The 16315-nt window shown below is 31.2% G+C and overlaps 2 protein-coding genes across 3 annotated transcripts; both read right to left on the bottom strand.

The window, feature by feature from the left end:
• Positions 1 to 7309: 7309 nt before the first annotated feature.
• Positions 7310 to 9579, bottom strand: LOC112016355 (phytolongin Phyl1.1). The gene is made up of 2 exons (XM_024048907.2): positions 9421 to 9579; positions 7310 to 8933 (listed from the first exon to the last, which is right to left on the bottom strand). The coding sequence occupies exon 2, from the start codon at positions 8465 to 8467 to the stop codon at positions 7646 to 7648; it is 822 nt and encodes a 273-aa protein (XP_023904675.1). The 5' UTR covers positions 8468 to 8933; positions 9421 to 9579; the 3' UTR covers positions 7310 to 7645.
• A 2144-nt stretch (positions 9580 to 11723) lies between these two features.
• On the bottom strand, positions 11724 to 16073 carry LOC112016353 (RING-H2 finger protein ATL7). Of its 2 annotated transcripts, XM_065771318.1 has the most exons (4): positions 15323 to 16073; positions 15135 to 15217; positions 12753 to 13189; positions 11724 to 12131 (listed from the first exon to the last, which is right to left on the bottom strand). In XM_065771318.1, the coding sequence occupies exons 1-3, from the start codon at positions 15548 to 15550 to the stop codon at positions 12778 to 12780; spliced, it is 723 nt and encodes a 240-aa protein (XP_065627390.1). In that variant the 5' UTR covers positions 15551 to 16073; the 3' UTR covers positions 11724 to 12131; positions 12753 to 12777. The 2 variants fall into 2 exon arrangements, with proteins under 2 accessions (XP_065627390.1, XP_023904673.1); XM_024048905.2 differs by lacking the exon at positions 11724 to 12131 and having other exon boundaries at positions 12497 to 13189; positions 15323 to 16072.
• Between the last annotated feature and the right edge of the window lie 242 nt (positions 16074 to 16315).

The following is a 16315-nucleotide window of genomic DNA, read 5'->3' as shown; positions in this document are numbered from 1 at the left end:
TAGCAGGCACACACAAACACAATACTATTTAATGATTTTATAATACCACTTGACCTTATGGTCCGTTTGGATTGAGGGGAGAGGGAGGGGAAGTAAAGTATAGTAGATTTAGTATAAAATTAGCTTATTTTTAGCCAATTCTACTCTACTCTCCCTCCTTCCTCCCTCCATCCAAACAAGTCATTAGTTTATGATTTTATAACAAATCAATAAAAGTCAAAAAGTGGTGCAAAAAATAAACTGCATGATTATTAAGCAAACAGATGCTGCTGCTGAAATTTTCGCAATTCAATTTATATATATACACACACACATATAATCTCAATTCATATAAAATAAAACCAGCAGTCCAGCACATATAGCTACGTATAAAACACTGGTAACAAATTAACAATTTCCAAACTCCAAAGTGGTGCAATTTAAGTTCCCTTTTAACCAAAAAAAGGTCCGGGAAAAATAATAATAATAATAATCAAGAGAAAGGCATTAAAAATATACTATATAATACTTAATATTAATCTCTAAATAGTATCCAAAAATCCATACTTAGGGTCTGTTTGAGATCCGCTTATTTTGCTAAAACTGAAATTTTTTTACTGAAAATAATGTAGAAAAGGTAAAAGTTAGCTGAAATAGTATAGTGAGACCCATAAATAGTATCAAAAAATGTAGTAAAACCCATAAATAGTAACAAAAATAAGTTGAATAATAAAATAAGTTAGCAAAAAATAAGCTATCAAAATGCAACCTAATTGGTAACACTTGAAAGATGAACTAATGACCATGGAAAAACACTCTACAAATACTACAAATAAAAAGAAGCATGAAAAACCTTAAATTCTCATTATGTAAGTAGATAAGAAATCTAACAGTAACAATAAAGCTGATTATCATAATTATAAATCTAAGCAGCAGAAGCACAAGTATGGGGAAACTCTTGGTCAAATTCTTGCATGGGAGGCGTACGAAGATACCATATCTGAAGTACAACACCATTTTCATCAAACACCTCGTCAGGAGGATTCACAATCATCTCAGACTGATCCCTTGAGAACATGTCCAAGTAAAAGTCACGAACCCCATGAACATCCTCAAAACTATTTTCACCCTCTACTTGTGAGGAAACACAATGCAACATTGATTGAAGTTTTGATTTAATAAAGAGTTTCCCTTCCTTCATAGGCTTTGAAAGCTTTTTCCCAACACTTTTGAAACCAGCCTGTAGCTTTTTCCTTAGGCTTAAGCCAGACATGGCTGTGTTGTGTATTCTTTTTTCTTTGTCCTAAAGGAAGTGCACAATTCGTATTAGGGTTTTCCTTTTAAATAGTCCCCCCCTACCCTACAATATAGGATTTAACTTTTAAGGCTTTGAATAATTATTGAGTATTTTCAGAGTACTATAAATGTGTACTCCCTCCTCTTACATAATTGTAAGTTTTACTAATTAAATTTATGTTGGAACCCACAATTCATGTGAGAGGGGAGAATACACATTTATGGTACTCTCAGAGTATTCGATCATTTTCCTAAGTCTTTAAATTGTAATTTATCCTAGATATCATAATATTCTCTAATTAATATTATAGTTAATGTAATCTCCTATACAAATTATGGAATTCTTTGAGATTGATTTTCTTAACTTTTTGACAATTTTTTTTTTCCTTTTTGAAAAATTATTCTTAGGTTATTTGTACACCTAGTTTTATCACAAAAGTTGACCTAAGATAAAAGGCACACTTAATAGTGATGTCACACTGATAAATAATCCAAACCTATCCCTCTCTATATTCTCCCATACCTAGGCTGGGATTTGGGTGCTCTTCCTTAAATTATACCTAGTTTTTAAATTTTTTTAAAAACCGAATTGCATTAAACTACATTATTGTATAGACTAATAAAATAATATATATATATATATATATAATTTGATCAACACGTGTTTAATTCTATATTGTTAACTTGATATCCAAGTGAACTTGCTGTATTGGATAATTGGATATAGGAAATTTAATTTTAATATTAGAGATAAATAACCCATTTAGTAACAAATTACTCAACTCATCCAACCCAACCCATTACATGTGGTTCAATTTGGTTGGATTACTTTGGTTATAACGGATTGGTATGGATTTTCTCAACCCAATGAGGTTGGTTTGAATTGAAAATGCCCTATTGACCAAACCAACCCAACATATATGAGTCACAAAATATTTTCGAGGGTTTCTTGGTGAACCTTAATCATATAGATTTGTAATTTGACGTATACGATCCATAATAAATATCACAAAAATACAAATTTATCAATTTTTTACGTCAATATCATTTATATGTAGATGATTTGAAGAATTCTTTTATATTTTTACTTTGAATTTTTTTAGATGTAAAAGAATATTATATAAGCGCATCATGTGCTCGCATTAAATTCAAATGTCTTATGTTGCTTAATGATTTATAAGCCACATAAATATTATATGAAACACTTTCTATAATAATTTGTTGACAATATATTGGACTAAGATTGTGATTAAATCAATTATAAATCATAAGCATGTGATTAAAACAATTAAAAATTAAATGATATTATAAAATAATAATATAAGAATCAAGATAGGAGAGACATAATTACATTTTACGCAAAAAGGAAACAATATTTTATACTATTTCTATAATTAATTATATATTATATCATCACCATCATCATTATCATTAATTTAACATATATTTGGGGGGCCAGAGTTTGACTCTAAACATGTTCGGAGTCTTGGACTCCCATCACTAATAAAAAGATGACATCAGTCTTTGTCGCGTGCAATACACATAACTCACTTAACTTAATCAACCAAATGAGTTACGTTCTTCTTAAAAAAAAAAAAAAAAAAAATACGTGCAATATACATAACTCACTTAACTCAACCAACCAAATGAGTTACGTTCTTCTTAAAAAAAAAAAAAAAAAAAAAAATCTTAAATGAGTCACATGCATTGCACATGATGAACACATGTCATCTTCCTACTTATAGTCCAAGGCTCCAAACATGTTACATTTTCCTATTTTGAGAGGATAATGACTTAATTTTTTGGATATTCTCTATAAACATTGGCTAACAAAAATATAAACATTTAAAAAAATTTAGGGGCAAATTTATTTTTCGGTTTGTTTACTTTGTGGCTGGTGCTTTATTTTCATTAGTTCCTCACAATTTTAACAAATTTAAATTGGAGTCATGATACCTGAATTTATACCATTTTGTTCATCAGGATGGAAAATACATTTTCCCAGATAATGGTCTTATGTCAGTGTTATCGAGTGTAAGAAGCTTGATCTCAAATATGCTTTAAAAAACTCAGTAAAGTAATCTTCCTCGTTGCATAGTTTAACTCCAATTGATATGAATCAACAAGTTAAAAAGGTTCGTTCATTTGTAGTTACTTATTGTTGATTTAAGTTGTCAAAAATGCACTGATATTGGTCTTATATATTTTTTATATATATATTATTTTTGCTTAGGAATGTGGTTTCAACTGCATGTATCAAAGTGAGGTTGCTGCTTCAGCTGTTAGGCATCATCTTCCGGATTACCAAGGAAGGGATCTTATATTTTCATTCACTGTTGAGAGCAAATGGGTTCCTGAACTAGAGGCTCTTCTAAGCTTTCATGTGGAAATAGAGCACAGAATGCAACTTGATTTATATGCTTAACATGTTTTCTTGCTAAGTTCTATGTGATACACAAAATTTTCCTATATTCCATTTCTGATTGAGAGGCAATGACATGTTTCAGTTATTGGGATTACATAGATGGATCCACATTACTGGTTTCAAATGTATAAGAAATCAACTTCAGCCAAAAGATCTTAACATTCAACATTAAATCTTCAGTGCTTGGCAGTGCCTAATATTGGAGTTCCTGCGAGAACTAAACGTATGTTGGGGCCAATACAACATGATGTGTAGCTGGACTCCTATCATTCATGGTCATCAGTTAACTATCTTGTGAACATTAATCACCATGTCAGTCATGAACAGAACATTGTCCAGTTTGAAATACAGGTAACTTCCTCTGTTATCTCACCATATTGGTATTTTATTGAAATTCATAGACACCAAGCTTCGGTTAGGTGTTACATGTTTTATTGATATATAGCCAACATAGAGTGATATAAACAAAGTTTTTTGAAGGAACAGTTTTAGGCTTAGTATTTAGAAGGACCATCTCTGGCTACATTTCAAAATTCTTTTCTGATTTTATCACGGTTTTGAATTTTCTCCTACACTGAAAAAAGCTAATGTATCTGTTATTTTCTGCTGTGGTCTTGACAGCTTTACAGAACTTGTGGGGGGAAGCATTTGATTGATCGCCTAGGAGTCCACGGCCCACGGTTGCTGTACATGGAAATTTGTCTAGCTTTCCTAGAAAAATTCCAGGATGTTTAGTGCAAGAAGGCTAGCCTCATAAGAATACACAGCCAGTGAATCTCTAGTGATGCTTGTGAATTAGTAACCTACAAAGTTATAGAAACTACAAGAAGGCTAGTCTTTCAGTTTGGCACTGTATTCTTTGTTTTAGAATTTTCCTAATTGTTTAGAACCTTGTTGGGAACTTTTCTCCTCTTAAAAGTTATAGCTCTGTAAGAAAAAAACTGATATGTGTTTTTTTTTTTTAAATTAATTTTTTTTAGGCTCTATAATTAGTAATTACCCTCTCTTTATGTTCTAGCTAGTAATATTTTTACTGAAGACAGGCTGTCACTATTGTTAAGAAATAATGTCGCTGAAATAATTTTGTTATATTTTAAATGTATTCTTGGGGTTCTTTTTAGGCTGTCACTATTATTTCTTGTTTCTTGTTTAATATTGTAGTAAGGCCATCGAAAATTACATGAGAGTTTCTTTTTCACAATTTAATGAAATGCTTTCATACGTTATTTCTAAAGTGATTTATTTTTGGGTCTGTTTGAGATTTGTTTATTTTGCTGAAATTGAAATTTTTTTGCTGAAAATAGTGTAAATAAATGTAAAAGTTAGCAAAAATAGTATAGTGAGATCCATAAATAGTATCAAAAAGTGCAGTAAGATCTATGAATAATAGTAAAAATAAACTAAATAGTAAAATAAATTAGTAAAAATAATTTTTGCCAAACACACACTTAATATAATTCTTTTTAATGGGTTATAGATACATTCAACAAACATGCTGTAAGGACTTTACAAATTTTGATTACATTTAAACTAATGCATTTATAGTTTCAACCATTTTATATTCCCTACGAAGATTATAATTAAAAAGCAGACTTATAATTGATGGGATTTTAAATGTAAACTAGTCGCAAACTCACACAATGCGTGGGAATAAATAATTACTTTATAATTTTGATATAAGTATAATTTGTTCTACTAAATTTGTTGAAAAAAATTTGCTCTACTAAAAAATTAAGAGAAATGTTATGTTGACAATAATTTCACAAAAATTCATAAGTAGCAAGTTATTATTGGTTGTTATTAGTTGGCAAAAAAGTAATTTAAGTGATAGATTTAAAGTAAAACTGATAACAACTTATCAACTATGACTTGTTGTGAAGTATCAAAAAACTATGACTTGTTGTGTAAACGTTGTAGACGTAACACTTCTAAAAAATTAAGCAATTTCTAAAATTGTTTTTTATTTCAATATCTCTACAAATACAAATCTATCATTGTATTATTTTTGGGTGTATTTGATTGATATTTATCTATTTTTTAGGTGGTTCACATTCCTCTAAATTATGTTATAACGCATTATGTTTTCCTAATTTGGGTTTTAATTTTAGATTTAAGATTATGCTATTTTTTTCAAAAACTTGATTTGTTTTATAGGATTTTCTCCTCTTGAATATCTAGAATACAACTAAACTTTTTAACTAAGTATTAGCTCAAACAAAAATTAAATCAAAACAAGAAGAAGGAGAGAGAGGGCTTGTAATAGAAAACTCAATTCAATTCAATTGGTCTTCTTCATATTTTATCCAAATTCAATTTCTTCATATATCTTCGTGGAATTTCTCACATCCAATTGGTCTTCGTGGATTTTGAGGCTTTGTCCAAACTTGGATAATCTTTCACCCTAGTCTCTTTTTTTGTTGTTGTTGTTTATTGTTGCCTTATATAGTTTTATACATGTCCTTTGATTTAATTTTCTTTCCATTGACATCAAATTCTACAATTTTGGCAAAAGTCTTATAGCAAAGGCATCCCATAATAATATCTAAATTTGTTACAATGCCAAAAAAAAAAAAAAAAAAAAAAATAAAGGCATCCCATAATAATATCTAAATTTGTTACAATGCCAAAAAAAAAAAAAAAAAAAAAAGTAACTTATCTTGTACTAAGTTATACATCTACATTCATGTCACAACTATAGAACTGATTTATGCTATGCATATACAAGGAGAATTATTTATCCATAATGGTGAATGTGTCACACAAATGCACATAAGAGGTATCCCATCAGTGGAAAAAAACTCATCAATGATTAATGACCACATAAACTTTAGTAGTAAGACCTTAATGTGATTCTTTTAATGTATTCTTCACCATGACTTTGAGATTTTTTTTGGTTGATTTATGGGAACTAATGCTGTTAGCATTTGAGATCTCCGATGGCACATCACTAACAAAAATAATTTGGAAAACTTGAAGAATGTGTGGGAGAACAGAAAAAAGAAAAAAGAAAATCTTTACTCTAGGGAGACTTTCCAAATTTGCAGGAGTGAGGTAGAGTAATTGCAAATATATATAGACAAAAAATTAGTAGGTTTTTCTTTTAGAATTCTATTAGAGTGGCAATTGAATGGTTTTCATAACTACTTGATTAGGGAGAGGGAGAGTTAGAGTTGAAAAATGTTTAAATTATTTTCAGATTGGGTTTGATGGAATAATAAATGGAAAGTTGAAAAGTTAGAAAACTTTAATTAATAGATGGATTTTTTTTTCCTGATGTGATTGGGAAAATGTTAATTTGCAAAAGGATGGAAAAGAAGAAGAAAAAAAGAAAGTTAGTGGGACTGATAACCTGGCCGCTAATATGACTCAACAAGAGTATAGCAATAATAAATACTACGCTTCAATTTTTAGACATATATATATATATATATAGATTTATATGCATTTAACCGTTCTTTTTCATTCAAGCACAATGTAAAAGATGGCAAAAAGAGTGTTCTACATAACTAATGACACTTCTTTTCATCCAATCTAAATAAGTCTCTATGGGGCTTTTTGGACACACAAAGAACAAATACTAATAACTCACTGATCCACAGCAACCAGAAATTAACCATAACCAACAGTCCAATACTCTCTGAAAAGTGGAAACACCCCGAAACCCCATTTTGCACTTACTAGCATGAATTTTCTGGTGTCACTGATACAACAATATAGAATCTCTAATGCCAAGAACCAGATAATCTTATGAATATTTCATATACATATGCAAAAGCTATTAAACTATACACTTAAGATATACAATTTAATCTCTTCGATAAGGTTGGTATGTGGCTTTCACTACACTGCAGGAGGTATCTTTCAAGGAATTTGGATTGCAATGCAAATTTCCATAAGATTTGGAACCATTATTGTGTTTAAAGTCCAACAGAAATGACAAATCTTTCAACTGATACATGAAATACCACGACAGATGCATAACCAGATCACAAAAAGTAACAAACAAACAGCCGCATCAATGGCAAGAATAATTCGTACTTGGCGCCACCATTTCTTTCGGATAATTTGAGAGCTTGATCTGAACCTCATTGAACCCAAATCCTTCTGTAATGAGGCTGAGGAACCAACTCCAACTTGATTATTAGAATCTGGAGTTTCCAAATCAGCTTTGACTCCTCTATCTGTAGATCTTCGATGCCCCTCCGACTCAATGTCTCTCATTGCAATCACATGATCCTTTGCCTTCTTCTCTTGCTTGCTAGATTTTCCCAACAAGGGGGCTTTTGTAGAACTAGTGGCTTCAATTTGGCCATTTGCATCACTTGGTGATGGAGACAAACCTGTTTCAGCTATCCAGTCATTGCCATTTTGAGAAACATTGTCCAACGAGTTGATCAAGCGGCGGATGATAGGCACTAATTGTTCTTGTAGACCAACTGAGTTCATACTTGAAAAACTTCCTCTTGAACCTTTTCTAGCTATCTTCTTGAATTCTTCTCTCACATGCTCTAGAAATTGAAGAATGCTGGAGTTACCCACACCCTCATCGACAATTGCAAAATAAACATAGCCATCTTCCATCAAAAATCCAAAAGTCCTTTTGCAAGTTGTCTCAAAATACCAACGGTGGAATGGGGGAGCCCTTTCCAAGCACAAAGCAGCCAAATTTTCAATTTCATGGTCTCCACTGTTATGAGTGTACAAAATCCTGTTACCCCTTGAAACACAACAATAGTGAACTGTATTCTGAATCGTATCCATGACCATAGTGATAAAACTCCAACTTAAGAAAGCTGCCAATTCTAGTTAAAAAGCAACACTTATAATGATCAGAGACACTCTCAATTATCCTTCTTTTCTTTCCGGTTCAGATCTTTAACACCCACTTGACTTTACCACACATTAAGCATTCTCATCAAAAATTAAACTTTGAACATAGGACTCTGCTAAACCTTTCTTTTGCCTCTATTGAATGTAGGATTCTGAACAATCTAAGCAATCAAGATTTGGCAAAATAAGAACCCAATAAACTCCTCAGCTAAAGAGGCAAAAACCAAACAAAATGCAAGTAATTCCTCCACTACAAGGTCAAAAGTGTCCGCTAAATACCAACATAGTCCCTCAGCAAAGTATTCAAAATCCAGAAAGACGTCCCTCATTCCTGCCTAGGCTTTTTCAGAAATCAGAAATACCCATATGACAACCAACACACTACTCTACCATGGCATATACTCTGTTAAGAAACAAAACAAAAAATAAAATATAATCAGAGGTAACACTTATCATAAATTTTCAAACAATCCCAATTGAATAGAATCCAATACAATTCTCCATAACCAATCTGAGAATTTTTAGTAAATAAAACACAGCTATGGGTTTCAAAATTCCAACAGTGACCACAAGTGTGTAATCTATGAAAAAAACTGAAAAGAAATAAACACAGATCATTACCCCAAAAACATAAAAAAGATCAAATTTTGAGAGAAGCCCAATGATCAAAGATCTAAAGCAATAAAGTCAAAGACTGTACATATATTCACATCTGTTTAGCTGCAGAGAAATAGGAATCAAAAACAAAAAACAAGAAACAAAAAGAAAAACAACAACCACAACAACTGAACTGTTATTAGACGCGTGCAGCTATATTAATTTTTTCAAAAATTGCCAAAATTTGAAGCAATCTAAACGGCAGAATAGATCAGGTTTCTCAAATCATTTACCTGTAAACTTCAATTCTTAAAAAAAGCAGAAGCTCCGGGAAATTTATGAATGGTAGGAGATGATAGAAAGAAGAGATACATTGATTGAGGAGGCAGAGAGAGAGAGAGAGAGAGAGTTAGAACATTATGTAAAAAGGAAGAGAGATAATCATAGACATAGCAGTGGTGGACTGGTCGTGTTTGACCTTTTCACTACACGCTGTTCTTTTTTTTTTTTTTAATGACTTCTTTTTTTCCTCTAATTAGTCTTGCAAGCATCTATTTCGGAGGATCCCTCTTCACTTTTGTGTTCTGTTAAGCATTTGGATTCTAACATCCAAACCTGCAAGGTTTTCAACTAGATTTTTTTTTGGGATATTTTTCTCAACTATAATTTAAAATATCAATTTTTTTTTGGAGAACTAAAATATCAAATTTGGTTATTACTTATTAGTGAGAAAATTATAAGGTGTAGACCAGAGATATGGAGTGAAAGAACAAAACAATATATATCATGGGTGAAAATAATGAAGTTCTACCATATGTACATTCCTTGAAATTTTCTTTATTAGAGCATTAGCATTGGAGAATGCTAATGCCAAATCTAAGAAAAATTTGAAATTTTAAGCCTCAAAATCATCTGCATTGGGGAATACTAAACAGCAGTATTGTAAATTTTTTTGCAATATTGCTACAGTGCAATTCTAAACATAAAATTGCACTGTAGCAAGTATTGTAAAAAAAAAAAAATATATTTTATTTGGAAGAAAGCTGAAAATGAGAGAGAGGAGACAGATGAGAGAAAAGATATGATTTTAAGATATATTATTTTATTATGTAGATATATTATTTTAATGAGTAAAAGAGAGAAATAGAAGTTTGGGATGTAGAGGTATTGTAAAATGGTATGGTATAATGATAAAGTGGCTTTTTAGAATTGTAAAATAGAGTAGCATTGGAATTTTCTAATGCTAATGCTCTTAAGGTTTTTAACTTAACAAAGTTTTTATTTATATCAAAATATTAATTTATTGAATTAGTCAATGAAGTAAATGCATATATTTTTTGAGGGTAATTATTTATAGTTGTGCATTGATTATTGGAGGAATTTATATGATTACTTTTATAAATTTTAAGAAACTATTTTTATTTGGAATAATAGTAGTAGTAGTAGTAGTAGTAGTAGTAGTAGTAGTAGGTGATTAGAGTATGACATTCTTTTTCATGTTTTATACATATATGGAATCAACATTTTAGCATTTATTCTATGTAATTAAAAATGTTATTAATAGGATAAATACATTTATTTTTCATATTAATTGTTTGAAGTGGTTTATTAATTATTTAACTATAATGAAATTTTGATGTCATTTTTCTAAGATTTATATGAGAAACAATTAATTTGAAATATGATATTTTTGCTCAAATTTAGTTACTTTTGCAGCAGTTAAAACAAGGTCCAACCAAAAAAAAAAAAATTTAATAACCCACAATTAAGAATGTAAAAAAAAATTATTGAAGGATATTTGCATTTTTATTTATCAAAATGATATTTGCATTTTTTAGTAGACATATCATGCAATTTTCATATTTGTAAATACATATAGTATGATCAATCACTACATTATGCTTATTGTCTTTCTATTTTGTCTATAAAGCAAGATACTAGCATTAAAATTTTTTACAAGAAAAAATTATTACAATATTAGAAGAAACTATCAACAAAATGCATCGCATGACTTGCCTAGTTAAAATTATATATATAAACCGAATTGAGAATCTTTTTTTTTTTTTAATTGTAAATTTTCAAAAGTTGCAAAAATCAATATTTGAAATATTCAACAAATACAAATGCCATTTTAAAAAAACACAAAATAAAAAACAAAAAAAAAAAAATACTAAAAAAGCACTCAATCTAATCCAAGTTGTCCACTTGAAAAAACAGTCAATTGCCTTTACGAATTGAATAAGTTGGATATGATTATAGGACCAATCCACTGCCTTTCTATTGGATTGTGTTAGTTGGATGGGATTATTGGATTTTGCGCACGCCCTAATTGAAAAGCAATAACTAGGTTGAAATTCTCCCAAAAAAAAAGAAATTTGGAAAGCAACAAACACAATAGTCAAAAACTGGTAATGAGTTAGAATGGACTCTCCAGTCATAGCAAAAGTTTCTATATTCTTTCACCCCAATATAATTCATTTAATTGAGTTAGGGTGCATTTTGGAATGTATTAATCAAGATTAGAAATGGGTTAAGATATCAAATTTGAACAAAATGAAAATTTTGATGCGTTAATATGATATATATGCTCATCTAATTGACTTAATATAAAAACTCTTATTGAAACCATGGTTCCCATGTACAAGACATTGTAGCTCAATAGTTCTTATCAATACTAATCTAATTACCATCTTTTTAGCTGTTCGACCATCACTAATCTAATTATCAAAGCAAGCATCCTAGAAGACAAGAATATTTTCAGAGAAGTTCTAAAACTTTTATTTTTTTAATCGATCATTTAGTTCAGTTTTTTGTTGCTGTCTAGAAGAAGGAATCTCATGCATTATATATAAGAGAACTGGCCAAGTACACCCGTGGTTGTTGCTCTTAACATCTTATTTGAAGAGCCGTACGCATGATGTAGGATCTGATTCATGAAGACTGTGTAATCTGATTCATGATGACATTTTTAGCAACATTGGCTCAACTCTTGATATAGGTTAAGCTGTTCAAAACAACGGACATTAATAATTGAAGTAAATTGTACCATAACATATTAGGTTTTTTTTTTTTTTTTTTTGAGTTTCAACCTATGACGTTCGCTACTGATAATAGTTTTTTATCACCAAACCAAGACATCAATCAGTTTTTGGAATAAGCGGGGATTAAACCCCAGATTTCTTATTCAAGCAGCAGAGATTTTATCAGTTGAGCTAACTGGAACTCGTCATAACATATTAGTTTGCACAGCTATTTTGAAATGCAAAAGCAAGAGCTTTGTAATTTGTGAACAATCACTGCTGCTTTAAATAGGTAGCAGTGTGGCACCTTGATTGACATGGCAAAAAAATCTAATCTTTTCCACACAACTAAAAAAAGAATATTCTACATATATTTAATGCATCAATTTCATTGAAGAGTACAAATTTAATGTAGTTGAACACACCATGCGGCATCAAAATTTGAAGAAAAGGCACTACCATGTGAAAAATATAATTCAATATGCAATGCTCCCCCCTATGGCAGAGCGGAATACTATACTTGAAAATGAGGGGAAAAGCAAAAAAAGAAATTGAAAGTTGTTAGAAAGATTGTCTAAGCTACAGTGCCACAAATAGGAAATTACCAGAAAATCCATCAATATGATAATGTCATTCAATGTCATCCCTTGAACTTCTAGATTCTCTCACATGATCAACGCAATCAGAGCTTCTTGCATCTTCGTTTTTGGGATTTCTCACATCTCTTGCATCTTCTTCGGACTTGTTTCTGGGATTTCTAATGTCTTCTTTGGCTTGTGCTGCTTCGCTAGCCTGGGGCCTTTGTTGAATCAATGTATCATTACCATTGACTGCCACAGAAAATTCTTGACCAGATTCAACATTTATGTGAGGTAGTTCAGTTGAAGATTTACTGGCAGGAACAAGTGAGAGGCGGCAGAGTGGGCAGGTGGTGTGAGTAGAAAGCCAGTGATCAATGCAGTCCATGTGAAATGTATGGCCGCATGCAGGTATATGTTGAAGCCTATCCTCTGCTTGGTACTCCACAAGGCATACTGAGCACCTGCAATAATAAAGAGAGGAAACTAAGAAATTCAAGATTGTAATCTCAAAAACCTTGAAATTTATAAAATTCTTCAAGGCACTAACCAATTCATTTAAGAAAATGCCTAAGTTGTTAATCTTATTTATTTTACTCCCTTTTCTGACATAAAAGGACAGTTCTGGAAAGCCCATAAACTTTCGCATTGGTCTTGATATAGCATGTGATATGAATCTCATTCTTGTTTATTAAATATATATACTTTTAAGATGTCATAAGGTAAATCATTTCATTTTTCAAAAACTCAGCCAAAATTCCTTTTCCAAGAAGTCACATATACCAGTATTCTTATTCAAGCATGCTTTATTTTTTTTAAACACTTGACTATACATAAACCAGATTTAAAATTGTAAAGCAGCATTTTTAATATCAACACTCTAAATTAAAATATTTGAAATTCAAGCAATGCGTAATTGGTTAATCCATGTAACCCTTTTATGATGGTTTATCTCTCTACATGGATTTACCTCTTATTCCCTTAAATTGACCACTTCCAATGGGTGATAGATGACTATCATTTCAGCTTCCATCATATGTAAGAAGATGCATACACCTGGTACACACATTCACAATTCGGTTTAACTTAATGGTGGCCTTCTGTTTCTAGACCCTTTAAACAGCTTCTATGCATCCCATATTTCAAAAGCAACTATTATCTATTGTTATTAAAGGCCACGCTGCCTCAAGGTGCATAAAAAGAATAAATATAAGTATGAGACCAGTTAGTTCTGGCAGATATGATGGTTATTAACTAGATTGCTTTGATGGATTTGACAGTAAAGAAGATAAAAGGCACTGATTAACCTTTGTCTTGAACAATGCCAATGCCACAGTTTTTCCTCTTAAGTTTGAAAAAAGAGCTTAATAAAAAGTTAATGATTTAAAAATACATACCGTAATCAAAGAAAAATGTTTGTGACTTTGAATTCAATTAAAGGCAGGTCTCATAATACAAAATGTTGACCACCAATCAGCTCATGTGAACATCATGTGTTATTTAATCTGATCATGTACACAAATGTCTTCCTTCATCAAACTATATTAACTAAATTAAAGTGGAGAATGGAATCATGACTTATCCACCAATTAAGTTATGAGTTGTGTGTAGAGAAATCCTAAGAGCAATAAAAATTAAACACAAGAAAGCTCCCTGCTTCATAAGGTGCCATTACCGCTCAGCTATGATGCTAGTGACCCAAAATCTGTAGTATGGTCAATTAGAAAGATATCTTCTTTCCCAATGATATCTCTAGACTAATCTTTCAGATAAGGCTTTACTCAATTCTATCAAAACTGATATAAAACAATCAGTCCAGTCCAACACATAGCAAGTTAGAAAGTAATGCACCCTCTCAAGATGCACCTTCCATTAATTTTAATTTATTTTAATTTATAGCAACTTAAACAGATGCCTTATATCTGAAGAGCAAATTGGACTAATCTCTAATATGTACTAATAACCACTACACTGTATATCTAGATAATAAATGAATCAACAGCACTAAATTGACTCAACTGGGAAAGCTCAACAGTTGGACTGTTATCATCAAGTAACCGAAATCCTAATATGGAGGTTAAGAAGATTTAAAGTGCAAGAAAAAACAAGTTATGGATACATCAATAATAAAGACAGTGCTACCACCACACACATCTTTAGTGTGATGATGGTCACTCCACAAGTATAAGTGCTTGTGGATTGTAGAGGGTAAGGCTGGAGTTTAAGTCTCTACGAGGGAGTTTCACAAACATGTAAACTAAGATTAGGCTCGAGTAAAAATTCTATCTTGTATCCAAAAAAGAAGAAGGAAAAAAGACAGTACTAAGTAGTAAATACTAATAAGCAATAACAACTTCGATGAGAATATTAGACATAAGAAAAATCAACAAAATAAGGAAGTCCACTCACTGTGAATCTCTGATGGAGAAGCTCTCTTTGTATACAATAATGGGTAGCATCTCTCTCAGTTCTTTCTTCAAGCCCAATTCAGACTGTGCAACCACAACCATGAAACACTTGCACATTCACAAACCTCAACATGCAAATTACACAAATAATTGAAAAAAAGGAAAAGGGCAAGGAAAGATCTTGTTTACCCTGGAGATATCATTGTTGTTGGCATAAGATGGTGGCCTTTGAAGGGAGGACCAGTTGGCCCTTTGACGGCGAAGATAGCAAAGGTAGAAGAAGAAGAGGAAGATAAAAGCAGAGGAGACTGGTACAGAGATAATAAAAGTTTGGTAAAGCTTCTCTGCTGTTGAAGCTCTTGTTTCAGAACCACAAGGTGGCTCTGCCTCTGAGTCTGAATGGCTATGAGAAATCATTACTAATGCTCTAAACACACCCAATAATCCTATGAAAACATAAAAGAACAAGCTTGAAAGGTAATAATTATAGGATGAGAAATAAAGATTAGAGATTTATTTGAGAGAGAGTGGGGTTCTAGACTGTGAAGCGAAGCAATCTAAACATGAGCAAACTGATTTTCTTCAATAAAAAACAGATGGAATTTTCAGATAGTGTAGTGATGCAATATTCAGAGAAAAAGGTTCAAGAGTGCTAGTTTTGTAGAAGACCCAGATGAAAAAAAAAATTGAAACTCTAAGATTTGATTTGAACTTTAAAGTCAATAAGAAGAAACCCAATTTAGAAATTTCTAAAATTTATTTAAAAAAAAAAAAACCGAAAGTCAGAGAAGGAACAAGAGAGAGAGAGAGAGAGAGAGAGAGGCAACATTGTAGAGGAAGTGTTCTTTAACTATCAGATCACAGAGAGAGCGCAAGTGGCAGGTGCGGTAGGTGGACTATTCAAATAGTTCAGAGTTCAGACAGAGATGAGAAAGGTCTAAGTAGAGAGTGCATGAACAAATGAACAACCGTGAAAATTATTTACCAAATTCATCTTATTTTTACTGTTTATTGTACTTTTTAGTACTATTTATTTGTTTCGCTATACTATTTTATCTAATTTTTAGGTTTATGATTTTATCTATCGTATTTTCAGTAATAATTTTTCAGTTTCAGCAAAATAAGCAATATCCAAATACATCATAATAATAGCGTATCTAACTTTTTGAAATATATAAAGCT

This window comes from Quercus suber, unplaced genomic scaffold, assembly GCF_002906115.3.
Source record: "Quercus suber isolate HL8 unplaced genomic scaffold, Cork oak 2.0 scaffold_42, whole genome shotgun sequence".
Classification (NCBI taxonomy): Eukaryota; Viridiplantae; Streptophyta; class Magnoliopsida; order Fagales; family Fagaceae; genus Quercus; species Quercus suber.
Note: the sequence above shows the minus strand (reverse complement) of the source record. Positions and strands in the feature narration are given on the sequence as shown.

What these genes read in the sequence shown, in the direction of transcription:
- LOC112016355 (XM_024048907.2), bottom strand. Translation starts at nt 8,467, where the DNA reads ATGGTCATGGATACGATTCAGAATACAGTTCACTATTGTTGTGTTTCA.
- LOC112016353 (XM_065771318.1), bottom strand. Translation starts at nt 15,550, where the DNA reads ATGATTTCTCATAGCCATTCAGACTCAGAGGCAGAGCCACCTTGTGGT. An exon ending in ACAACAATGATATCTCCAGG is followed by an intron (nt 15,218 to 15,322) that starts GTAAACAAGATC and finishes GTGGTTGCACAG; the next exon opens with TCTGAATTGGGCTTGAAGAA. An exon ending in TTCTCCATCAGAGATTCACA is followed by an intron (nt 13,190 to 15,134) that starts GTGAGTGGACTT and finishes TTATTATTGCAG; the next exon opens with GTGCTCAGTATGCCTTGTGG.